This window comes from Spinacia oleracea, chromosome 2, assembly GCF_020520425.1.
Source record: "Spinacia oleracea cultivar Varoflay chromosome 2, BTI_SOV_V1, whole genome shotgun sequence".
In the NCBI taxonomy this organism is placed as follows: domain Eukaryota; kingdom Viridiplantae; phylum Streptophyta; class Magnoliopsida; order Caryophyllales; family Amaranthaceae; genus Spinacia; species Spinacia oleracea.
In genome coordinates, this window is record NC_079488.1 from 81,237,419 (window position 1) to 81,260,023 (window position 22,605).

Consider the following 22,605-nt stretch of genomic DNA (forward strand, 5'->3'; position numbering starts at 1 on the left):
GTCTATGCTTCTGGTTGACTTTAGTAATTCCTTTAACTTGATAGACCGTAGTACTATGCTTAGAGAGGTCCGGCGTCGATGTCCTTCGCTCGCTCCTTGGGTTGAATTCTGTTATGCCCGGCCGGTTAGGTTGTATTATGAGGGCTCTGTCTTGCTTTCATCCCAGGGGGTTCAGCAGGGTGATCCTTTGGGGCCTTTGTTGTTTGCGCTTACCTTGCATCCGCTTATCCATCTGATTAACGAGAAGTGCAATCTTGATTTCATGGCTTGGTACCTCGACAACGGTACAATTATTGGGGACACTGCTTTGGTTTCTTCGGCTTTGCAGGTGATCACTACTGAGGGCCCGGTAATGGGGTTGCATTTAAATGTTGAGAAAACGGAAATCTTTTGGCCTACTCCTGATCCGAGGAGTTACGACTCCACACTTTTCCCTTCTAGCATTGCCCGCCCCAGGGATGGAGTCGAGTTTCTGGGTGGGCCAGTTAGCTTGAAGGCTGACTTTTGCAGCCGCTTGATAGAGGACAGGGTCGCTAAGACTGTGGGTTTGATGGAGGCCGTGGCTGCGCTTAATGATCCTCAATCGGAGCTCCTTCTTCTGCGGTGTTATGTGGGAGTTAGTCGTTTGTACTTCTCTTTACGGACTTGTCCGCCGCATATGCTCGGGTCTGCTCCTTTTTCCTTTGATCTCGCCTTAAGGAGGGGTCTTCAGGATATTATTGTGGATGGTGGTGCTGGTTTTGGAGATTGGCAGTGGCGGTGTGCCACTCTACCTTTTCGGTTGGGTAGTTTCGGGGTTTACAGCGCGCAGGATTCTTCCGCATATGCTTTTGTTGCCTCGCGTCTCCAGTCTCTTGGTCTCCAGAACAGACTGCTTGGGCATGGCGGTGACTCTTTTTTGGGCCTTGCATGTGATTTAGCTTTAAAATTTAAATAGCTTTCAGGATTTGTGTCAGTTCGATCCTCTCGATCTCTGCCGTGTGGTACCAGCCCCCCCATTTATAAAAAAGTTGGCTACAGTGTACTTTGATATGGTAGAGAAGAAGATGATGGGACAACACAACCCGAGTTCCAGAGAAAAGGCTATACTCATTAGCAACCGAGCGGCGCACTCCTTAGACTTCTTGAGAGCCCTCCCTATTGAGGGGTTAGGGCAGACGATGCACCCAAGACAATTCAGGTGTGTTTTGTGTTATCGCCTTGCGATTCCTATGTTCCCACCTGACTTTACTTGTCCTTGCTGCTCTTCGAAAATCATAGATCGTTTCGGGGATCACGCAGTGCATTGTGGCAATGATGTTGGCCTGAAATTCCGCCATAACTTGGTTCGAGATGTGTTAGGGGATATCTGTTCGCAGGCTGGGGTTGTTGTGCAGAAGGAGGTGCCGTTGGTATTTATGTCTGAGGAAGGGAGAGATCTCCGTCCTGCAGACCTTCTCGTCTACTCTTGGGACAAAGGGAAGAATGTATGCTTAGATGTCACAGGTATCTCTCCATTCACCGGGCCAGGAGTTGATGCTTTTGCTCCTGGGGTTGCTGTCGCTAATGCTGTTGCCAAGAAGAAGAAGAAGTATGAAGCGAAGTGCATAGGAACGGATATGGTTTTATCGCTTTTGCTTTCTCCACCTTCGGAGAACTAGGGAGTGATGCCCTCGAGTTCATGTCTAGGGTCTCACGGGTTGCTCAGAGTAACACGGTTGCTGCTAACATTCGTTCTTTTCTTTTTCATCGTTTGTGTTTTGCTTTGAATAAGGGTGTCAGAGCCCAATTAGTGGCTAGGCTCCCATCCAACTTTGTGTAATCGCTTCTTTGATGATAATAATAATAATAATAATAATAATAATAATAATAATAATAATAATAATGTTATCTCACTATAGAAATTGAGAAAGTTTTGTGAAACATGAAGAAAACGAAATGTACATGCAATGTACTCCCTCCATCTCTTTTTGTTCTTTATATTTTCCTTTTTGAATGTCCCAAAATGTTTTTTACATTTCATTTTATATTATCACATAAATGTTTTAATATTTTAACAGAATTTGTGACAATGATTATTTTAACCAATTAAATTAATTGGGTCATTTAATCTATCACACTTTTCCATTGCGACATTAAATTTTTCTCATTTTTTCAATATCAAAATTTTGATAAAAGTGATAACATTATAATAAAAAAAAAAAGAAGAATCTCAATGCACATTAATTAGTCGTTAAAAGACGTGTAAAATACCAAACGTAAAAAACAAAAAGAGACGGAAGGAGCATTTTATTTGATGAATTCCGTGAGATGTAAATAAAGATGGATCGGATGGCCAAAATAGTGTTGCAGAGCAATGAATTCATAGTTGTATGACAGTATGAGTAATATATGAAGTACTCCGTATAATCTGTTTCTTAGTAATCAGAGTATCCTATTTTTTCCCTCTTCTTTCATACTAGGTATACGTACTTTCTTTGTTGTGGGTGTTGTATATGAGATATAATCTAATCTAATATATCTATTATACAAGCCAAGAGGGGAGGGTTATTTTCGTAATCACGCTTTTGGTGTCCCCTGGATTTTACTAAACTACCCTCTATGTTATTTAAGCATAACTATTAATGAAAATACCCCGTAAATATACAAACTTTTCTATAAGGCGGTCTTACACAAAAGACCACCTTGATATCATATAAGTAAAGTAAATGAACAAATTAGTTAAGCACTTGAACTAATTAGTTAAGCACTGAAACCAATTAGTTGAGCAAAGGAATTAATTAATTAAACAATTGAATCAATTAATTAAGAAGTGTAACCAATTAGTTAAGAAATTAAACCAATTAGTTAAGCAACGAAAATGGTCTTTCCGGTAAGGCGGTCTTACACAAAAGTTGCCGCCATAAATATAACCATTAATGTAAAAATGTGAGGATTTGTAATCCTTCCGTATCTCATGTAATTAGATAGGTGATTAGCCGTTACCTAAGTTATAGCCTATAATTACGTAGATTAGTTTGTATATATGTTGACTTATGTCATTCTCATCAATCAAGGAATATCGTCCAGTAATATATATGGCTAATTTTATTTTATTTTTTTGGTGTAAATGAGCCACAAGGGCGGGGATGAGAATCGATCCCAAGATCACCTGAAATCGGGATGGAAGCTCTAACCAACTGAGCTATCCATCACTCTCATATATATGGCTAAATATGATATAGATAATAATATACAAAATATACATATAATCTATTAGTCAAATTGAAATCGAAAATGGTCGGAAGACAAATATTTGAAAAATTAAAGCTTCATGCATGATTTTACACAAATTTATTTTACAATCCCCATTTGATATTGTGAGAGATTCTAATATTGTACTTCGTATTCAGTTGTCAAAAAAAAATGTAAATATTCTATATGGTTCATTTTTTTTATATATTGGTTGATCACATTTAATCTCGCTGTTAATTTTTCTTTCTTTTTGATGGTAGCCGTCCCTCAAGTCTTTCATAATCAAAATGTACAAATCAGAGTAAGAGTTTATTTTATAATAAGGGCGCATTAGAGGTGATACGAAGTAAGAAGGATACGTAGTACTATTGTATTATAGAATAGAGATGATAATATGATATGTAATCTCGCGCGCATAGCGTGCATATAAGACTAGTATATATGTATATAAAAAGGAGGATTATTCTTGCGTGGACCTGGTCCACAATAATATTAGTGTGGATCCAAAATTATTAATTTTCTCCAGCACCCTTTTTATGTACATATGAACCTTTATTGTTCATATAGTGACTATACACCAACTTTTTAAGGTATAATACCCATTTTTTAAATCATAGTAACTCTATGTTTTAAAAGGGAATTGTGACTTAAAATGACATTATTCAAGCACAACATGTATCGACAACAATTTGATATTCTTTTTCCATAATAATCCTAATAAACATGCCGAAAGAAATTAGAAATAAGTTATTGGCCTTTTTCTAAGCAAGGTCCACAATAAAGTTAGAGTGAACCAAGTCCATTTAAGAATTAATCTATAAAGGAGGCATTTTTGCTGAATTATTAGAGCGCCACATAGGATTGCTAATGGTTTCGGCCAATGAAAAATAAGATTTCTAATTTATCTTTGAATTAAAAAAATCGATTGCCACGTAGATAATTATTTAGGTGCCACGTAGATATTTTAATTAATTAATTACTAATATATACAACTCCAACTAAAAGCAATCACTATAATAATTAAAAAATAAATCTAAAATAAAATTCATCCATAATCAAACACTAATTTAAAATAAAATAAATAAAATTCAAATTAAAATCAAACATTAATCCAATAGGCATATTTGCTGAATTATTAGAGCGCCACGTAGGAATTACTAATGGTTTCGGCCAATGAAAAATAAGATTTCTAATTTATTTTTGAATTAAAAAAATCGATTGCCACGTAGATAATTAATACGGTGCCACATAGACATTTTAATGAATTCATTACTAATATATACAGTACAACTCCATCTAAAATCAAACACGCTGATAATTAAAAAATAAATCTAAAATAAAATTCATCCAAAATCAAACACTAATCTAAAATAAAATAAATAAAATTCAATTTAAAATCAAACATTAATACATTATTAGAGCGCCACGTAGGAAATCTAATGGTTTCGGCCAATGAAAAATAGATTTCAAAATTAGTTTTGAATTAAAAAAGTCGAGTGCCACGTAGATAAATAATTAAGTGTCACGTAGATATTTTTATTAATTAATTATTAATATTACGTATATACAATTTCATCCAAAAACAAACACTCTCATAATTATAAAAAAAATCTAAAATGAAATTCAATGCAAAATCAAAAACTAATCTAATCTAATACAAAGAATATAAAATTGATATTTACATAGGAGTTTTATTTAAACGTAACAATTTAATAGAATCCGTGCATCGCACGGGCTAAAATCTAGTAATAATAATACAAGAATCTGCGCGCAAGAGTAACGTGAGTTGTAGATAAAGATGGACCAGAATACCAGATGACGAAAAGAGTGTTGAGAATAATGATTCTGAATTCGTCGGAGTAATATACAATATGTTTTTTTTTTTTATATTAATAAGTTCATTGTTTTTCCTTCTAAAATGGGCATATTTTCTTTCATTGTGTGTGATGTGTACTCTTTATGAAGTACTATTTGTCGCGTATTGATAGATTATAAAGTAGGGTAATCAATATCTCAAAATTGGACTCCTATATAGTTGTTGATCCAGGCTTAGCTGACTTGCCACTATAAGCTGATTGTTTGAAGTTGTTCTGCCTCTAGAAGCCTCTTGTATGCAGATTCAATTCTTGAAATTCTTGTTTATTGCTGACTCATTATACCTCCTATTTTCTGCCACAAATGCCATTGAATCAGTCCGAGTGCTCATTTGGGAAATCTCCCTGTGCTTTTCTTCTTAAGAGAACATCATATATGCTTCGGTAACCTTTGGAAGTGACTGCATCATCAACATATTGCCTCTGATTATTGAATATTGTTCACTCAGTTACATCATGAACTGTAACACCCTTTTTTCTTGATTCCTTTCATAAATCCTTTTTGTCAGATTGCATGTACAACCATTGCAAGTACAATATGGCAGTGGATGTGCCTCATCAATTGCATCCCAAACAGATTTGATTCCAGTGAAAAACTCAGAAACTGACTGATTACCTTGACTGATATCTGCCAGGTTTCGTTCAAGTAAATAAATCTGAGTAAGCAAAGTATAGCCATACGTCTTTACAAGATCAGTCCAAATCCCCCTAGTTGTTCTCTTAAACAAAACACTATCAACAATACTCTCATCCAGATTAAAGAGTATCCAAGAACACACTAAATCATTACATCTCTCCCAAGCCTTGTTATCAGTTGTAGTTTCATCAACTGGTTTCTTAAACACTCCATTCACGAAGCCAATTTTATTTTTAGCAGACAAGGTCAAAAGCATAGCTTTCTTCCAACTGGTAAAACCTTGTCCGTTGAACTTGAAGGAGACTAATTGAGCAGAATTAGAATCAGATGGATGAATGTAATAAATGCTGGAAGCATTTTGGTTTAGAGGCAAAGAAGAACTAGTTTGCTTAGTTTCAGGCATCTTTTTTTTTCATCTTTTTGTTTTTTTAAAAGAATGAAGGAAAAGCAATTGAAATATTTTCGAATTATCAAGAGATAATCGCAACAAAAACGTTCCAAATTTGAGAGGACATTGCAGCAAAAACGCAACAAAAAATTGTGAGGAATCGATGCAAATTCAATGTTGTCAGCTAGAAAATCAACAAAACTATCCAATCGTCAATCAGAGAAGTTCAATCGATCAAGAATCACAGCAAATCATAAGCAGAGATCGTATTATCACCTGAAATACAAAAGATTATATTCCTTCAACGCCAAGAACATGAATCAAACAACGATCAAGAATCAGGGAATCAATTGCGATTAAGAATCACAGAATCAACAGAAATCAAGAATCAAGCATAGCGATTAAGCAATCAGATATTAGGACCTTTAGGAGAGAAATTGCGAACAGTGATTAACAACCAGAATCACAGAAGTGCCGAGAAAAAATTACGCAGAAACGAGTTAGGATTTTCTCTGATACCATGTTGATCTTTGAAGAAGGAGGAGAATAAGTGTATGAATATAGTTTAGAGAAAATGATATAGCTAATTTAAGTTATGGTATTATTGAATGATTGAATAATCTGGAATTTCACCTTACAGGTGCAATAAAACTACAATCAGTTGCACACAAACAAGAAAGGAAATAACAAACTTCTAATAGTAATTGTCCTTTGCTGACATGATATGCATCATAATCCAACACCCCCCCCCCCCTCAAGTTGGGAGATGGATCAGTAGACATTACCAACTTGGCTAAGAGGTTATTAAACTGAGGATAAGGGAGAACTTTAGTAAACATATCTGCCAGGTTGGTGCCGTGTAGGGAGATATGTCAACTGAATCAAGCCTTCAAGAACTTTCTCAGGTGAAATGACAATCGGTTTCAATGTGCTTGGTTCTCTCGTAAAAAACAGGGTTCTTGGCAATATGAATAGCAGACTGATTGTCACAGTGAAGAGTTACAGGTCTCAGATTGTGAAGACCCAACTTTTCCAATAATCGAACAACCCAAGTGACCTCTGAAGCAACTGATGCCAATGCATGTACTCAGCTTCAGATGAGGACTTAGATGCAGTCCCTTGTTTTTTAGATTTCCAAGTTATAGAAGAACCACCAAGAAGCAGGACATAGACGGTAATAGATCGTCAAGAATCAGAACAAGATGCCCAACCTGAGTTAGAAAAGGCATGCAAACACGTCTTATCAGATGCTTTAAGTAAAATTCCATGCCCTGCTGTGTGCTGCACATATCTCATTGTATGATGGAGTGCTAACTGATGTGAGGACCTTGGACTTTTCATGAACTGACTAAGTGACTGCATTGTATATGCTAAGGCTGGTATTGTATTAGTGAGAAAGTTTAACTTTCCCACAAGTGATATGTAATGTTTTGGGTCAACTAGAAAATCTCCATCAAATGTAGTTAGTTTTGTGTTCAGTGGCCGTAATGGTGTAGATGATTTCTTTGGTAGATCAAAACCACAATCATGCAACATCTCCTTGGTGAATTTCCTTTGACTGAGAATGATACCATTACAGGTATAACCAACTTCGATTTCAAGAAAGTAGTTCAGTTTTCCTAGATCCTTGGTACTGAACTGTTCATATAAATGGATATTTAATGCCTCAATGGCCTCTAAATCAGTTCCAGTAAGGATTGTATCATTGACATATCCTGCTGCAATGCAGATGGCTTGCCCTTTCCTCTTGATGAGCAGACTGCGATCATTGTGGGACTTTCGAAACCCTTGTTGTTGCAGTGAATGAACGAGTTTCTTATGCCATTGTCTCGAGGCCTGCTTTAATCCATAGAGAGATTTTTTGTAATCTGTAAACTTTGTTGTGATGATTTGGAACTCCTTCGGGAACTCTCATGTATATTCCTCCTTTAAATTGCCATGTAAAAAGGCATTGTTGATATCAAGTTGAAACAATGACCAATTTTCAGTTGCTGCAATGGCAATCGGGCTTCTCACTGTACTCATCTTAACCACAGGACTAAATGTTTCTTCATAATCAATCCCGTACTTTTGATTAAATCCTTTAGCTACCAACCTTGCTTTATACCTCTCCAATTCTCGATTGGCCTTTAATTTCACCTTGAATACCCACTTGCATCCAATAGGTTTCTTCCCTTTAGGGAGGTCAACTAATTCCCAAGTATTATTATCTTCAAGTGCCTTGATCTCCTTCTGCATTGCCTCAATCCATTCAAATTGTTGTGAAGCTTCTTTATAATTCAACGGCTCATTTATATCACATGATTCTGACAGAAAAGTAGAGATGCTTCTCTGAGACACCAAGTTGAAATTCTTGTTTATTCATGACTCATTATACCTCCTATTTCCTGCCATAAATGCCATTGAATCAGCCTGAGTGCTCATTTGGGAAATTTCCTTATGTTTTTCTTCTTGAGCAAACATCCTATATGCTTCGGTAACCTTTGAAAGTGACTGCATCATCAACATATTGCCTCTGATAATTGAATATTGTTCACTCAGTTACATCATGAAATGTAACACCCTTTTCTCTTGATGCCTTTCATAAATCCTTTTTGTCAGATTGCATGTACAACCATTGCAAGTACAATATGGCAGTGGATGTGCCTCATCAATTGCATCCCAAACAGATTTGATTCCAGTGAAAAACTCAGAAACTGACTGATTACCTTGACTGATATATGCCAGGTTTCATTCAAGTGAATAAATCTCAGTAAGCGAAGTATCGCCATACGTCTCTTCAAGATCAGTCCAAATCTCCCTAGTTGTTCTCTTATACATAACACTACCAGCAATACTCTCATCCAGATTAAAGAGTATCCAAGAACACACTAAATAATTACATCTCTCCCAAGCCTTGTTGTCAGTTGTAGTTTCATCAACTGGTTTCTTGAACACTGCATTCACGAAGCCAATTTTATTCTTAGCAGACAAGGTCAAAAGCATAGCTTTCTTCCAACTGGTAAAAACTTTGTCCGTTGAACTTGAAGGAGACTAATTGAGCAGAATTAGAATCAGATGGATGAATGTAATAAATGCTGGAAGCATTTTGGTTTAGAGGCAAAGAAGAACTAGTTTGCTCAGTTTCAGGCATCTATTTTTTTCATCTTTTTGTTTTTTTAAAAGAATGAAGGAAAAGCAATTGAAATATTTTCGAATTATCAAGAGATAATCGCAACAAAAACGTTCCAAATTTGAGAGGACATTGCAGCAAAAACGCAACAAAAAATTCTGAGGAATCGATGCAAATTCAATGTTGTCAGCTAGAAAATCAACAAAACTATCCAATCGCCAATCAGAGAAGTTCAATCGATCAAGAATCACACCAAATCACAAGCAGAGATCGTATTATCACCTGAAATACAAAAGATTATATTCCTTCAACGCCAAGAACATGAATCAAACAACGATCAAGAATCAGGGAATCATTTGCGATTAAGAATCACAGAATCAACAGAAATCAAGAATCAAGCATAGCGATTAAGCAATCAGATATTAGGACCTTTAGGAGAGAAATTGCGAACAGTGATTAACAACCAGAATCACAGAAGTGCCGAGAAAAAATTACGCAGAAACGAGTTAGGATTTTCTCTGATACCATGTTGATCTTTGAAGAAGGAGGAGAATAAGTGTATGAATATAGTTTAGAGAAAATGATATAGCTAATTTAAGTTATGGTATTATTGAATGATTGAATAATCTGGAATTTCACCTTACAGGTGCAATAAAACTACAATCAGTTGCACACAAACAAGAAAGGAAATAACAAACTTCTAATAGTAATTGTCCTTTGCTGACATGATATGCATCATAATCCAACACCCCCCCCCCCTCAAGTTGGGAGATGGATCAATAGACATTACCAACTTGGCTAAGAGGTTATTAAACTGAGGATAAGGGAGAACTTTAGTAAACATATCTGCCAGGTTGGTGCCGTGTAGGGAGATATGTCAACTGAATCAAGCCTTCAAGCACTTTCTCAGGTGAAATGACAATCGGTTTCAATGTGCTTGGTTCTCTCGTAAAAAACAGGGTTCTTGGCAATATGAATAGCAGACTGATTGTCACAGTGAAGAGTTACAGGTCTCAGATTGTGAAGACCCAACTTTTCCAATAATCGAACAACCCAAGTGACCTCTGAAGCAACTGATGCCAATGCATGTACTCAGCTTCAGATGAGGACTTAGATGCAGTCCCTTGTTTTTTTAGATTTCCAAGTTATAGAAGAACCACCAAGAAGCAGGACATAGACGGTAATAGATCGTCAAGAATCAGAACAAGATGCCCAACCTGAGTTAGAAAAGGCATGCAAACACGTCTTATCAGATGCTTTAAGTAAAATTCCATGCCCTGCTGTGTGCTGCACATATCTCAGTGTATGATGGAGTGCTAACTGATGTGAGGACCTTGGACTTTTCATGAACTGACTAAGTGACTGCATTGTATATGCTAAGGCTGGTATTGTATTAGTGAGAAAGTTCAACTTTCCCACAAGTGATATGTAATGTTTTGGGTCAACTAGAAAATCTCCATCAAATGTAGTTAGTTTTGTGTTCAGTGGCCGTAATGGTGTAGATGATTTCTTTGGTAGATCAAAACCACAATCATGCAACATCTCCTTGGTGAATTTCCTTTGACTGAGAATGATACCATTACAGGTATAACCAACTTCGATTCCAAGAAAGTAGTTCAGTTTTCCTAGATCCTTGGTACTGAACTGTTCATATAAATGGATATTTAATGCCTCAATGGCCTCTAAATCAGTTCCAGTAAGGATTGTATCATTGACATATCCTGCTGCAATGCAGATGGCTTGCCCTTTCCTCTTGATGAGCAGACTGCGATCATTGTGGGACTTTCGAAACCCTTGTTGTTGCAATGAATGAACGAGTTTCTTATGCCATTGTCTCGAGGCCTGCTTTAATCCATAGAGAGATTTTTTGTAATCTGTAAACTTTGTTGTGAGGATTTGGAACTCCTTCGGGAACTCTCATGTATATTCCTCCTTTAAATTGCCATGTAAAAAGGCATTGTTGATATCAAGTTGAAACAATGACCAATTTTCACTTGCTGCAATGGCAATCGGGCTTCTCACTGTACTCATCTTAACCACAGGACTAAATGTTTCTTCATAATCAATCCCGTACTTTTGATTAAATCCTTTAGGTACCAACCTTGCTTTATACCTCTCCAATTCTCCATTGGCCTTTAATTTCACCTTGAATACCCACTTGCATCCAATAGGTTTCTTCCCTTTAGGGAGGTCAACTAATTCCCAAGTATTATTATCTTCAAGTGCCTCGATCTCCTTCTGCATTGCCTCAATCCATTCAAATTGTTGTGAAGCTTCTTTATAATTCAACGGCTCATTTATATCACATGATTCTGACAGAAAAGTAGAGATTCTTCTCTGAGACACCAAGTTGAAATTCTTGTTTATTCATGACTCATTATACCTCCTATTTTCTGCCACAAATGCCATTGAATCAGCCTGAGTGCTCATTTGAGAAATTTCCTTATGTTTTTCTTCTTGAGCAAACATCCTATATGCTTCGGTAACCTTTGGAAGTGACTGCATCATCAACATATTGCCTCTGATTATTGAATATTGTTCACTCAGTTACATCATGAACTGTAACACCCTTTTCTCTTGATGCCTTTCATAAATCCTTTTTGTCAGATTGCATGTACAACCATCGCAAGTACAATATGGCAGTGGATGTGCCTCATCAATTGCATCCCAAACAGATTTGATTCCAGTGAAAAACTCAGAAACTGACTGATTACCTTGACTGATATATGCCAGGTGTCATTCAAGTGAATAAATCTCAGTAAGCGAAGTATCGCCATACGTCTCTTCAAGATCAGTCCAAATCTCCCTAGTTGTTCTCTTATACATAACACTACCAGCAATACTCTCATCCAGATTAAAGAGTATCCAAGAACACACTAAATAATTACATCTCTCCCAAGCCTTGTTGTCAGTTGTAGTTTCATCATCTGGTTTCTTAATCACTCCATTCACGAAGCCAATTTTATTCTTAGCAGACAAGGTCAAAAGCATAACTCTCTTCCAACTGGTAAAACCTTGTCCGTTGAACTTGAAGGAGACTAGTTGAGCAGAATTAGCATCAGATGGATGAATGTAATAAATGCTAGAAGGATTTTGGTTTAGATGCAAAGAAGAACTGGTTGGCTCAGTTTCAGGCATCTTTTTTTTGTCTTTTTGTTTTTTTTAAGAATGAAGGAAAAGCAAATGAAATATTGTAGAATTATCAAGAGATAATCGTAACAAAAACGTTCTAAATTTGAGAGGAAATTGCAGCAAAAACGCAACAAAAAATTGTGAGGAATCGATGCAAATTCAATGTTGTCAGCTAGAAAATCAACAAAATTATCCAATCGTCAATCAGAGAAGTTCAATCGATCAAGAATCACGGAAAATCACAAGCAGAGATCGTATTATCACATGAAATACGAACGATTATATTCCTTTAACGCCAAGAACATGAATCAAACAACGATCAAGAATCAAAGAATCAATAGCGATTAAGAATCACAGAATCAACAGAAATCAAGAATCAAGCATAGCGATTAAGCAATCAGATATTAGGACCTTTAGGAGAGAAATTGCGAACAATGATTAACAACCAGAATCACAGAATTGCCGAGAAAAAATTGTGCGAAAACGAGTTAGGATTTTCTCTGATACCATGTTGATCTTTGAAGAAGGAGAAGAAGTGTATGAATATAGTTCAGAGAAAAAGATAGAGCTAATTTAATTTCTGGTATTATTGAATGATTGAATAATCTAGAATTTCACCTTACAAACGCTTATATATATATATATATATATATATATATATATATATATATATATATAAAAAAAAAAAAGGGTGCACTAGAACTACAATTAGTTGGACACAAAGAGGAAAGGAAATAACAAACTTCTAATAGTAATTGTCCTTTGCTGACATGGCATTATTCATTCATAATCCAACAATAGTTGGTTGGACGGCATAAGTAATAGTGGAAGGCATCACACACAAAAACGTTATATTTATGGCATTTATTTTGTGCTTCCTGCTAGAGCTGTCAAAAATCTAACCGACCCGAAAACCGACCCGAACCCGACCCGAAAATACTGGGTCCTGAACAAGATTTTGTGACCCGTAACCCGATTTTATCCGAACCCGAACAACCCGAAAAGGAATGGGTCAAAACCCGACCGAACCCGTTTTGGACCCGACCGATTGAAAATCATTGTATTTATAGTAATAAATGAGAATATGAGAAAATTTAAGCATAATAGACAACTTGTTTTTACTATTGTTGTGTGTAATATGATTTTAATTTGAATTATACGTCATTTTATCGTTGAATTTGACTAAATATAAACTTTCGTAGGAAAATTTGTTAATTTGTGCCAATATTTTGTATATTTATCACCTAAATTAATGAAAATATAATGCGCGTTTTAAAATCTCTCAACCCGTTGGGTCGACCCGAACCCGAAAGTGACCGACCCGATTCAACCCGAACCCGAAAGTAATTTTTTACAACCCGACCCGACCGACCCGTTTGACAGGTCTACTTCCTGCTATGGATAACTAAACTTCGTGAATTGATATTAATTTTAAGTAATTTCACTTAACCTTAAAAAAAAAGTACTTCACTTATTTGGGTTTAATTAACCACTAAATATATCATTAAAGCACTAACATCTATACTAATATATTAAAAGGCGTTGCGAAAAAAAATTATGTGCCACGTATAACTCTCCTATTTACGCCACACCATCCGCCCAGTCGTTCACTAAGGTTATGTGATGTTATTCACAACCAAAAATCAATACAATAAAGGTTCAAACACGTGACCTCATGTTTGGAGAATAAATCTCATTATCATCTTAACCACCCACTAATTGTTGTTTATTCATACACGTTAACTTATAAATACATGTTAACTTAAAGTATAAAACAACTAAATTTTTATGTTACCTTTATTTCCAATGGACTATATTGAAATAAAAATACAATTAAATCATTAGAAAAACCATGAATTAAACATGATAATACGTCTCATAAACATCAAATATAGAAATGCCATGCGTATATCTAATTTGGTTTTATTAATTTCAAACACTTAGTTCCATTAGAAAATAAATTAAACGAATCGTAAGATGATCTAATTGAAAAATTACTTGACATGATAATTGACGTTGTGTACATGTGTAGTTGATGAACTTAATGCATATTTTCACTTTTTTGAACTACATGTATTTTGGTTATTTATTGAGCTGAAAAAGAATTTCGAATTTTAGTTATTCAAAGTAGCAACTGAATCATTGCCCGGGTCATACACTACTGAACAATCTTAAGGTGAAATTTGTTTTTATTAACTTTTTTTTTAAAAAGGTGATTTTTTTTAATAATAATTAAAAAAAAACAATTATGGCCAAACATCTCATATTTGTCGTAAAACGACCCAAGGGCACATCTAAAAATGGTACTCCGTAATTCTGCATTGGTGGCTGTTACAAAATCTACTACTACGTATGTTATTATGCTATGTTAATAGAGACTTTGACCATTCAAAATTAAGTGGGAAAGTATTAGAAAACTAGTCCTCATAATGGTCACTTAACTTAGTTGAATCTATATACATTACAGACTTAGAAAAAAGAAACAAAATATAACTCCAACTCAATTACAACTACATTAACAAATTTTAATCACTTATTAGACACCTATAATTCCAATTTAATTTATTTGAAAAGTTAGTAGACATTCAAATGAAGATATTTGATAAAATCAAAAGTAAAACTACAAACCAAAATGATCGATGACATATTTGTGAATCAATAGCTAGACATGTACGTAGATGATGATTATTACGGAGTATTATCTATACTCTGTATAGTTTATACGAGATTCGAACAAATGACCACTTGATTCAAATGCTAATGACTTATCCCCTTGATTATGTAATGCTACATGTTATTTTTTTTTACAAATGAAATATTATATGTGCGAAAATGATAAAGGTCGCAACATGCGACCTTTAAGCCGTGTCACAATGATGACATGACATGCTTATGTGTCATGATTTAAATTGGAAACTAAAATATTTAACTTATATAATCTATTATATATGTTTCAAAAAAAGGTAGGAAAATCTTAATATTCTGATTTGTTTCCTTCTTTACATCGATTACCTAATTTATATATTTTTGTAGTAAAAATATTGCATTGATAGTAAAATATTTATGATGACGCATAGCATACGTGGCGCTTATATGTACCAATTAAACTGCGACATGTAAGATTGCGACAACTAAATGTTGTCGCAACTTGCGACCTTTATCATCACCCTTATATGTGATGATAAAATCAATAACTTTATAAGAGTAGAAATTAATTATGATTATTCTTTTCTTTTTTTTGCCAAAAAGCATAGTTAAAGTAATTCAAATAATGACTCGATCCGAGTCTAAAAACTGGTTATTATTATTATTCCTAGCTACAAATCCACCCCATGAAATCTTGTTATCTCTGCATGCATCATGATTCATGCTTATGGATGTTGTTGTTGTTAGATCAATTAATTAATATTAATATAATCTTAATTAGTATTGTTTAATTAGGCTAGAAAGTGAATTCCACTCTCTATATAATAGCGTAGCCTATACAAGAATATAGTTGGACACAAGTTTAGTGGTGTCCCAACTCTTAAGGACTGAACCCCTAAAGTATAAAAAACCTGGAGAACTAAATGTTAGTTTAAGGACAAAGAACACTGTTTAGATTTAATAAAGTCGAGAATTATTTGGACAAACAGAGCCCCCCACTTAACTTGTTTGTATAATAAATCCCAGACATATGTGTTCTTGAAAGTTTCAGTCTTTTTTTTATATAATTATTTAGCAAATTTTTGAAACATAACATTAACTGAACCCATCCTCTGTTCTTGCTGTTTTTGCCATGCCCCATTGAGAACCTTACTTATTGTACTATTTATATTAAGATAAGTACTACTCCGTATTATAGATTAGGGAGTGGTTTAGGCTATGTTTGGTTGAACCGAATTTGGTTGAAATTATTTTATCTGAACTTATTTGTGTGATATATTGTCTGATTTTTTTTTTTACTTTTGATGAGTTGAACTTATCTTAACTTTTTTGAACTTATCAAACTATGTTTCACTTAAATAAGTCAAAACAAACAGACCCTGAGCTTTGAAGTGACTATAATGCTCTCTTAGCAGTGGCGGATGCAATGCATTGGAAACGGAGTCACGTCGTGACCCTACTTCTCAACTAAATCTGCTTAGTTTTAGGTATGTTTTCATTAATTTTTAAATAGTAACCTCACAATTAACGCAATCTCTTGACCCGTCATTGTCTCTTGGTTGTCGAATTGTGGTACTGTATTGTTTTTTCACCTAAATTTCACTTGTCTTGTTTGAACTTATAGTATCTAACTTATCTTAACTTGTAATCTTATGACTTATTATCTTATCTGTAATATAATATGTGAAAAATAAGGTAGGAAAGATATAACCCTAAACTCTATTTTGACTATCATTAACTCATGTCAGCAAGGGGTTGTTTGGTTGAGCAAAGGATGTAGAACTTCAAAGTAATAACTTTTTCCCACATATAGGCATTTTTTAAGAAGTTTTTCCGATGTTTTTCATGTCAACAAAACATCATCTAATTGTTTTTAAAACATTATATGGCCCGAACTATAATATACTTCATCTGTTATTTTTTTTAGATGACACAACTTGACTTTTAGAATTATTCCTACAATCTACTTTAATTATCAATTGTGATTTGTTAATATTAAACCCAATATGGCGATGGGTTCCGGTTATGGTATATTACTAGATATTTATTTAGGAGATATATTATGTTACTGCGTTCCTATTTTATGAGTTATATTTTACGGATAGATCTGTTAGTATATTGGTTTATCCTAAATTGTAATATTCTAGTAATATTGTGTTTAGGGATAGGGTTAGGAAGTTGGGGTATATAAATAGAGATTCATATACCATTATGAATTATGATTGATATGCTTGGGATCCTGAGCTTGAGTATAGTTTGAGAGAAACACATGTGAGGTTGATTGATTGTATTGTTAATAACGGTTTTGATTAATAATACAAGTTGGGACAGGGGTATACCACATTATTTATATTGTGTGTGTTTTGTATAGATTGTTGTCTCTCCTAACAAGTGGTATCAAGAACTAAGGTTCGTGTGAAAAAAGTTGGTGGAAGGTTCGAGATTCAATTGTTCAATGGAAGGAACAATTTTGCCTTATTTCAGAGCATAATGAAAGATCTTCTAATCCAGCAAGGGTTGTATGGAACCCTTGAAGACAAGAAGCCTACTGAAGTAGAAAAGGCAAAGTGGGAAGACATGAAGTTACGTGCGGCATCGACAATCCGGTTGGCCCTTGCACCGAAAATTAAGTATGATGTTCTTGAGGAAGATAACCCTAAAAGTTTGTGGGAGAAGTTGGCAAAGACATATCAGTCCAAGTCTTTGGCCAACAAGTTATTTCTCAAGAAAGATTTGTTCGAACTCGAGATGGAAGAAGATGGAGATTATCCGGATCGTTTCAATGACTTGTTCAACCAACTGAATAATTTGGATGAAAAATTAAAGGATTAGGACAAAGCTATTCTTCTACTTGTGTCTCTACCAAAGAAGTATAATACAGTGATTACTTCTTTGTTGGTGGGGAAAACGAAGTTGGCTTTGGAAGGGACTATTGTTGTTCTTCTAGAGAATGAAAAATTGATGAAACAAGGATCAGGTGACTCACCAGACGGAGGAGCATTCGTGGTAGATGCATGTGACAATAGAAAGAAATTTGGTAAGAAACATAACTCTAATATTAAGTGTTTATATTGTGGAGAGTTGTCATATACAAACTATGTGTCCCAAAGCAAAAGAATACTTGAAGGAGTTAAAGAAAACTCGCGAGAAGGGACGTGTTTCGTATGCGGAAGGAGATGATGATGATGTTGGTAATGCTCTTTTGGTTAAAGAAGATAAGGGACCAAAAGACGGTTGGGTGTTTGACTCGGGAAGTTCTCATCACATATGTGCTAGGAGGAAAGGGTTCTCATCCTATAAAGAGTGTGAAGGGAAGATGGTTACTTTATCGCATGGTAAGAAGGTAAAAGTTGACGGCATTGGTGGGGTTGCGGTAAAACTTTGCAATGGTCGTGTTCGGAAGTTAGCCGAAGTGAGATACGTACCAAAGCTAGAAAGGAACCTAATTTCATTGGGTAGATTAGATGGTTTGGATTATATTGTTATGGTAAACAACAGTAGATTGGAGGTCACTAAAAAGGGGTCGGTGATACTCAAAGGTTAGAAGAACAAAATAAATCTATTTGTGTTAGATGGAGATCTCCGTGTTTGAGGGGAGGCATTGTCGGATGGAAGACAGTGTCTCAATGGTGACCGTTAAATTGGTTGTGGAACCATATTGGGTTGAAGGGGAGGAATTGTTAATATTAAACTCAATATAGCGATGGGTTTCAGTTATGGTATATTACTAGATATTTATTTAGGAGATATATTATATTATTGTATTCCTATTTTATGAGTTGTATTTTAGTGATAAATTTTTTAGTATATTGGCTTATCCAAAATTGTAATATTCTAGTAATATTGTGTTTCCTAATACTGGGGCTAGGGTTAAGAAGTTGTGGCATATAAATAGAGATTTATATGCCATTATGATTGACATTCTTGGGATCCTGAGCTTGAGCATAGTTTGAGAGAAACACATGTGATGATGATTGTATTGTTAATAACGGTTTTGATTAATAATACAAGTTGGGACATGTGTATACCACATTATTTATATTGTGCGTTCTTTCTTTAGATTGTTATCTCGTATTATTCCCAACATGATTTATACTTAAGAAAAAAAATATTTATATGGGATCTTGTTATAATTTTCTCATGGTATAGATTCATAATATCAACTTATTATAATTTTTGCCCATTAATAGTTAAATATACTAATATTGAAATATGACATTGACAAACGTGATAAAAGAATTGTGTCAACTAAAAAATAACGGAGGGAATACTAATTAATATTTAGATCATTGACTTATCATATCATTAGGAGAGTTGTTGATCATCTAAACTTATTCATACAAAGACCGAGATTAAAACTTAAGGACAATTGTTAGAATATAACTTGAATCGGTCAATTCGTGTTACTACAATACCCCAACATGGGGATCTCGCAACGTAGTTCCCGGATGGGGATTTGGGGACCATGCCCCAGCACGAGGATCTCACAATGTGGTCCCCGATGGGGGTTCAGGGGCAACGCCCTCGAATTTTACGGTATATGTTATTTCGGACTATGGTTATCCGGTTTGGGCCTATTTTCTATAAAATATTTAGGTGATAACTTAATCTATACTAATATATTAAAAATATTGTGAAAAATATTTATGTGTCACGTAGTACTCTCCTCATTACATCACATAATTCATGCACTCGTCAAGTGTTATGTCATGGACAACCAAAAATCAATACAATGAGGTTCAATTCGAATGCTCAACCTCAAGTGTGGATGATAACTCTCATTACCATGTTAACCAACCACCAATTGTCGTTTATCATTTCATATTAACAAGTTTTTTTTTAACATAAAGTCTAAAACAACTAAACTTTTATATGGCTGTTTAATTTCTATGCAATATTTTGGAAAAAAAATAAAAAAAATAAAGCATTATGACAACCATGATGTAATAAGTTTTTTAAGAATCAACTATAGGATTGCCCTACATAGCTGCATATATACCTAATTTGGTGTTTATTAATTAATTTGTCGCACTTAATTAGTTCAACGAGAAAACAAATTATATGATTATACGATTAAAAAATTACTTGCCATGATAAATGACGTAGTGTTTTTGTGTATTTGGTAAACTTAATGGATGTTTTTCATTATGTATATTACAAGTATTCTTGTCAAATATTGAGCTCAAGAAAAATCTAAAATTTTAATTGTTCAATGTAACAAGCGGGGCATCGCCCGGCCCACACACTAGTTGTATTATGTAATCTGTATTCCTCACGATCAATAAAGACTTCATCTCCTCTACATGTGGACGTATCTTTGACATTGTCACGTTAAGTCTCTGTGTTCTTTATTTAAGTTCTTAAGTGAGATCCAATAATGTAATGATATAGGAATTAAAGATCCTGAATGCTCAAAGCACACGATTAGTTATGCTTGGCGGGAAAAAATTGATGTTGTTGAGTTGCTTCGTCTTTTTCTGAATTTTGTTGCTTTCAGTTTTATTTCTCGTAAAATTAGATGTTCGTTGAATCCTAAAATCATGCACTTGAGCGGTTGGAGCTTGTAAAAGGGATGAATTGTATTCATTGAAATATATTGAATATGAATACAAAAATCTTCCTCTACTCTCTTCTGATTCTCTTTTCATCTCTCCTTCCTCAATTCTCTGCAAATTATTCCTGCCTTATCATTGATATCAAGAGTTGGTCGTTGCTATAATCTTTTATATATACAGTTTTACGCTTACTGTAGTATTCTTCTGACTGATTTCATCAAGTTCTGGCACCCCCGGTTACTCGACGAACCTTTAAAATGGAAGCACACTTAGCAGCCCTGGAAAAGAAAGTGGAAGAACAAAATCAAGCCACTAACCAGAAGTTTGAAGATCTCCTAAAAACGATGCAACATCTGAAGGAAAGCTTCCCATAAATGAGATCCCCTGGAAGAGAGGACATTTCAGTCAACCTAGGCCATTGGGGTATGTGTTAGGTTATGATACATATGACAATTCATAAATCATGCGGAAAAACCATAAAGCCAGGAAAACATATTATTTACACATAATCATTTAGCATAGTTTAGATGCATACTCTTTGTTGCGTGCCTTCCCTAGCTGCGCCCGAACCGAACAAGAACAAGTCTTTAGGACTCCAAGTGTCGTCCCTCCGTAGATAGTCCACAGCACGTCCGGATCCGCCTTAAGATTGACCAACTAGAATCGCCCTTAAGGTACTATTATTTTCGGCACTTTATAGGCAAATGTGTGACTGAATTTTTCTCTCAAAAACTCACTTTGAATACTTTGAAACTTGTTATAAATTGTGAACCCAGGCCACATATTTATAGGGTTATGGAAAGGGAATTGGAATCCTATTCAGATACAAATTAATTAAACCTAGAATCCTACAAGAACTCTAATTTAATTAATTTATCAAATAGAATTAGGAATTTAATCATTAACCGAACTCTACACGTTTTAGGAAACGTGCACGAACACAAACACTTACGCACACACACACGGCAGCCTCGATGGGCCGCCCATGCGTGCGTGCGAGCAGCAGCCCACGCAGCGCCCGCGCGCGCTGCGCGCTGCGCGTGCTGCGCGCTGCGCAGCCTGCTGGGCCTGGCCTTGCGCTGGGCCTGGCGTGGCTGTTTGTGCGGCGCGCTTGGCTTGCTGGGCGATGGCCTGGCTTCGTGCTGGGCCTCGTCCGGCAGGCCTCGTCCGATGCTTATTCGTACGATGCGCTTCCGATTAAATTTTCCGATTCCGGAATTCATTTCCGATACGAACAATATTTAATATTTCCGATTCCGGAATTAATTTCCGTTTCGAACAAATATTTAATATTTCCGTTTCCGGAATTATTTTCCGATTCCGGTAATATTTCCGATTCTGACAATATTTCCGTTTCCGGCAATATTTCCGATTCTGGCAATATTTCCATTTCCGATAATATTTTCCGATACGTACCATGTTTCCGTTTCCGGCAACATCTACGACTTGGATAATATTTATATTTCCGATACGATCCATATTTCCGTTTCCGGCAATATCATCGTTTCCGGAGTATTCATTTCTTGCCTGTGACGATCTTAGCTCCCACTGAAACCAAGATCCGTCGGTTCCGAATATTCATAGATGGAGTATTTAATGCCATTAAATACTTGATCCGTTTACGTACTATTTGTGTGACCCTACGGGTTCAGTCAAGAGTAAGTTGTGGATTAATATCATTAATTCCACTTGAACTGAAGCGGCCTCTAGCTAGGCATTCAGCTCACTTGATCTCACTGAATTATTAACTTGTTAATTAATACTGAACCGCATTTATTAGACTTAACATAGAATGCATACTTGGACCAAGGGCATTATTTCCTTCAGTCTCCCACTTGTCCTTAGGGACAAGTGTGCATTTCCTAATTCCTTTGTCGCTCGATGCTTGCTCTTGAACATAAGGTAAGAGTTGTCATCCTTATTATGTCCAGAGGTGTTCCTCGGTTTCAGAGTTCAACTGATCAAATAAACAGATAATCATAGCCTATGATTCATCCGAGCACGGCCATGCATTTCACAGTTTCTAGCTCTCCGAGTGGCCTTGTACA

At 35.4% G+C, this 22,605-nt stretch overlaps 1 protein-coding gene across 1 annotated transcript; it reads right to left on the reverse strand.

Annotated features, from left to right (window-relative positions):
- Positions 1-5,402: 5,402 nt before the first annotated feature.
- LOC130467570 (uncharacterized) lies at positions 5,403-6,127 on the reverse strand. The gene is made up of 2 exons (XM_056836116.1): positions 5,642-6,127; positions 5,403-5,510 (listed from the first exon to the last, which is right to left on the reverse strand). Exons 1-2 carry the CDS (start codon positions 6,125-6,127, stop codon positions 5,403-5,405), a joined length of 594 nt encoding a protein of 197 aa, XP_056692094.1.
- Between the last annotated feature and the right edge of the window lie 16,478 nt (positions 6,128-22,605).

Coding starts and splice junctions, on each gene's coding strand:
- LOC130467570 (XM_056836116.1), bottom strand. CDS start 6,127: ATGCCTGAAACTAAGCAAACTAGTTCTTCTTTGCCTCTAAACCAAAAT. Junction 5,511..5,641: donor TTTGGGATGCAATTGATGAG/GCACATCCACTG, acceptor TTCAATAATCAG/AGGCAATATGTTGATGATGC.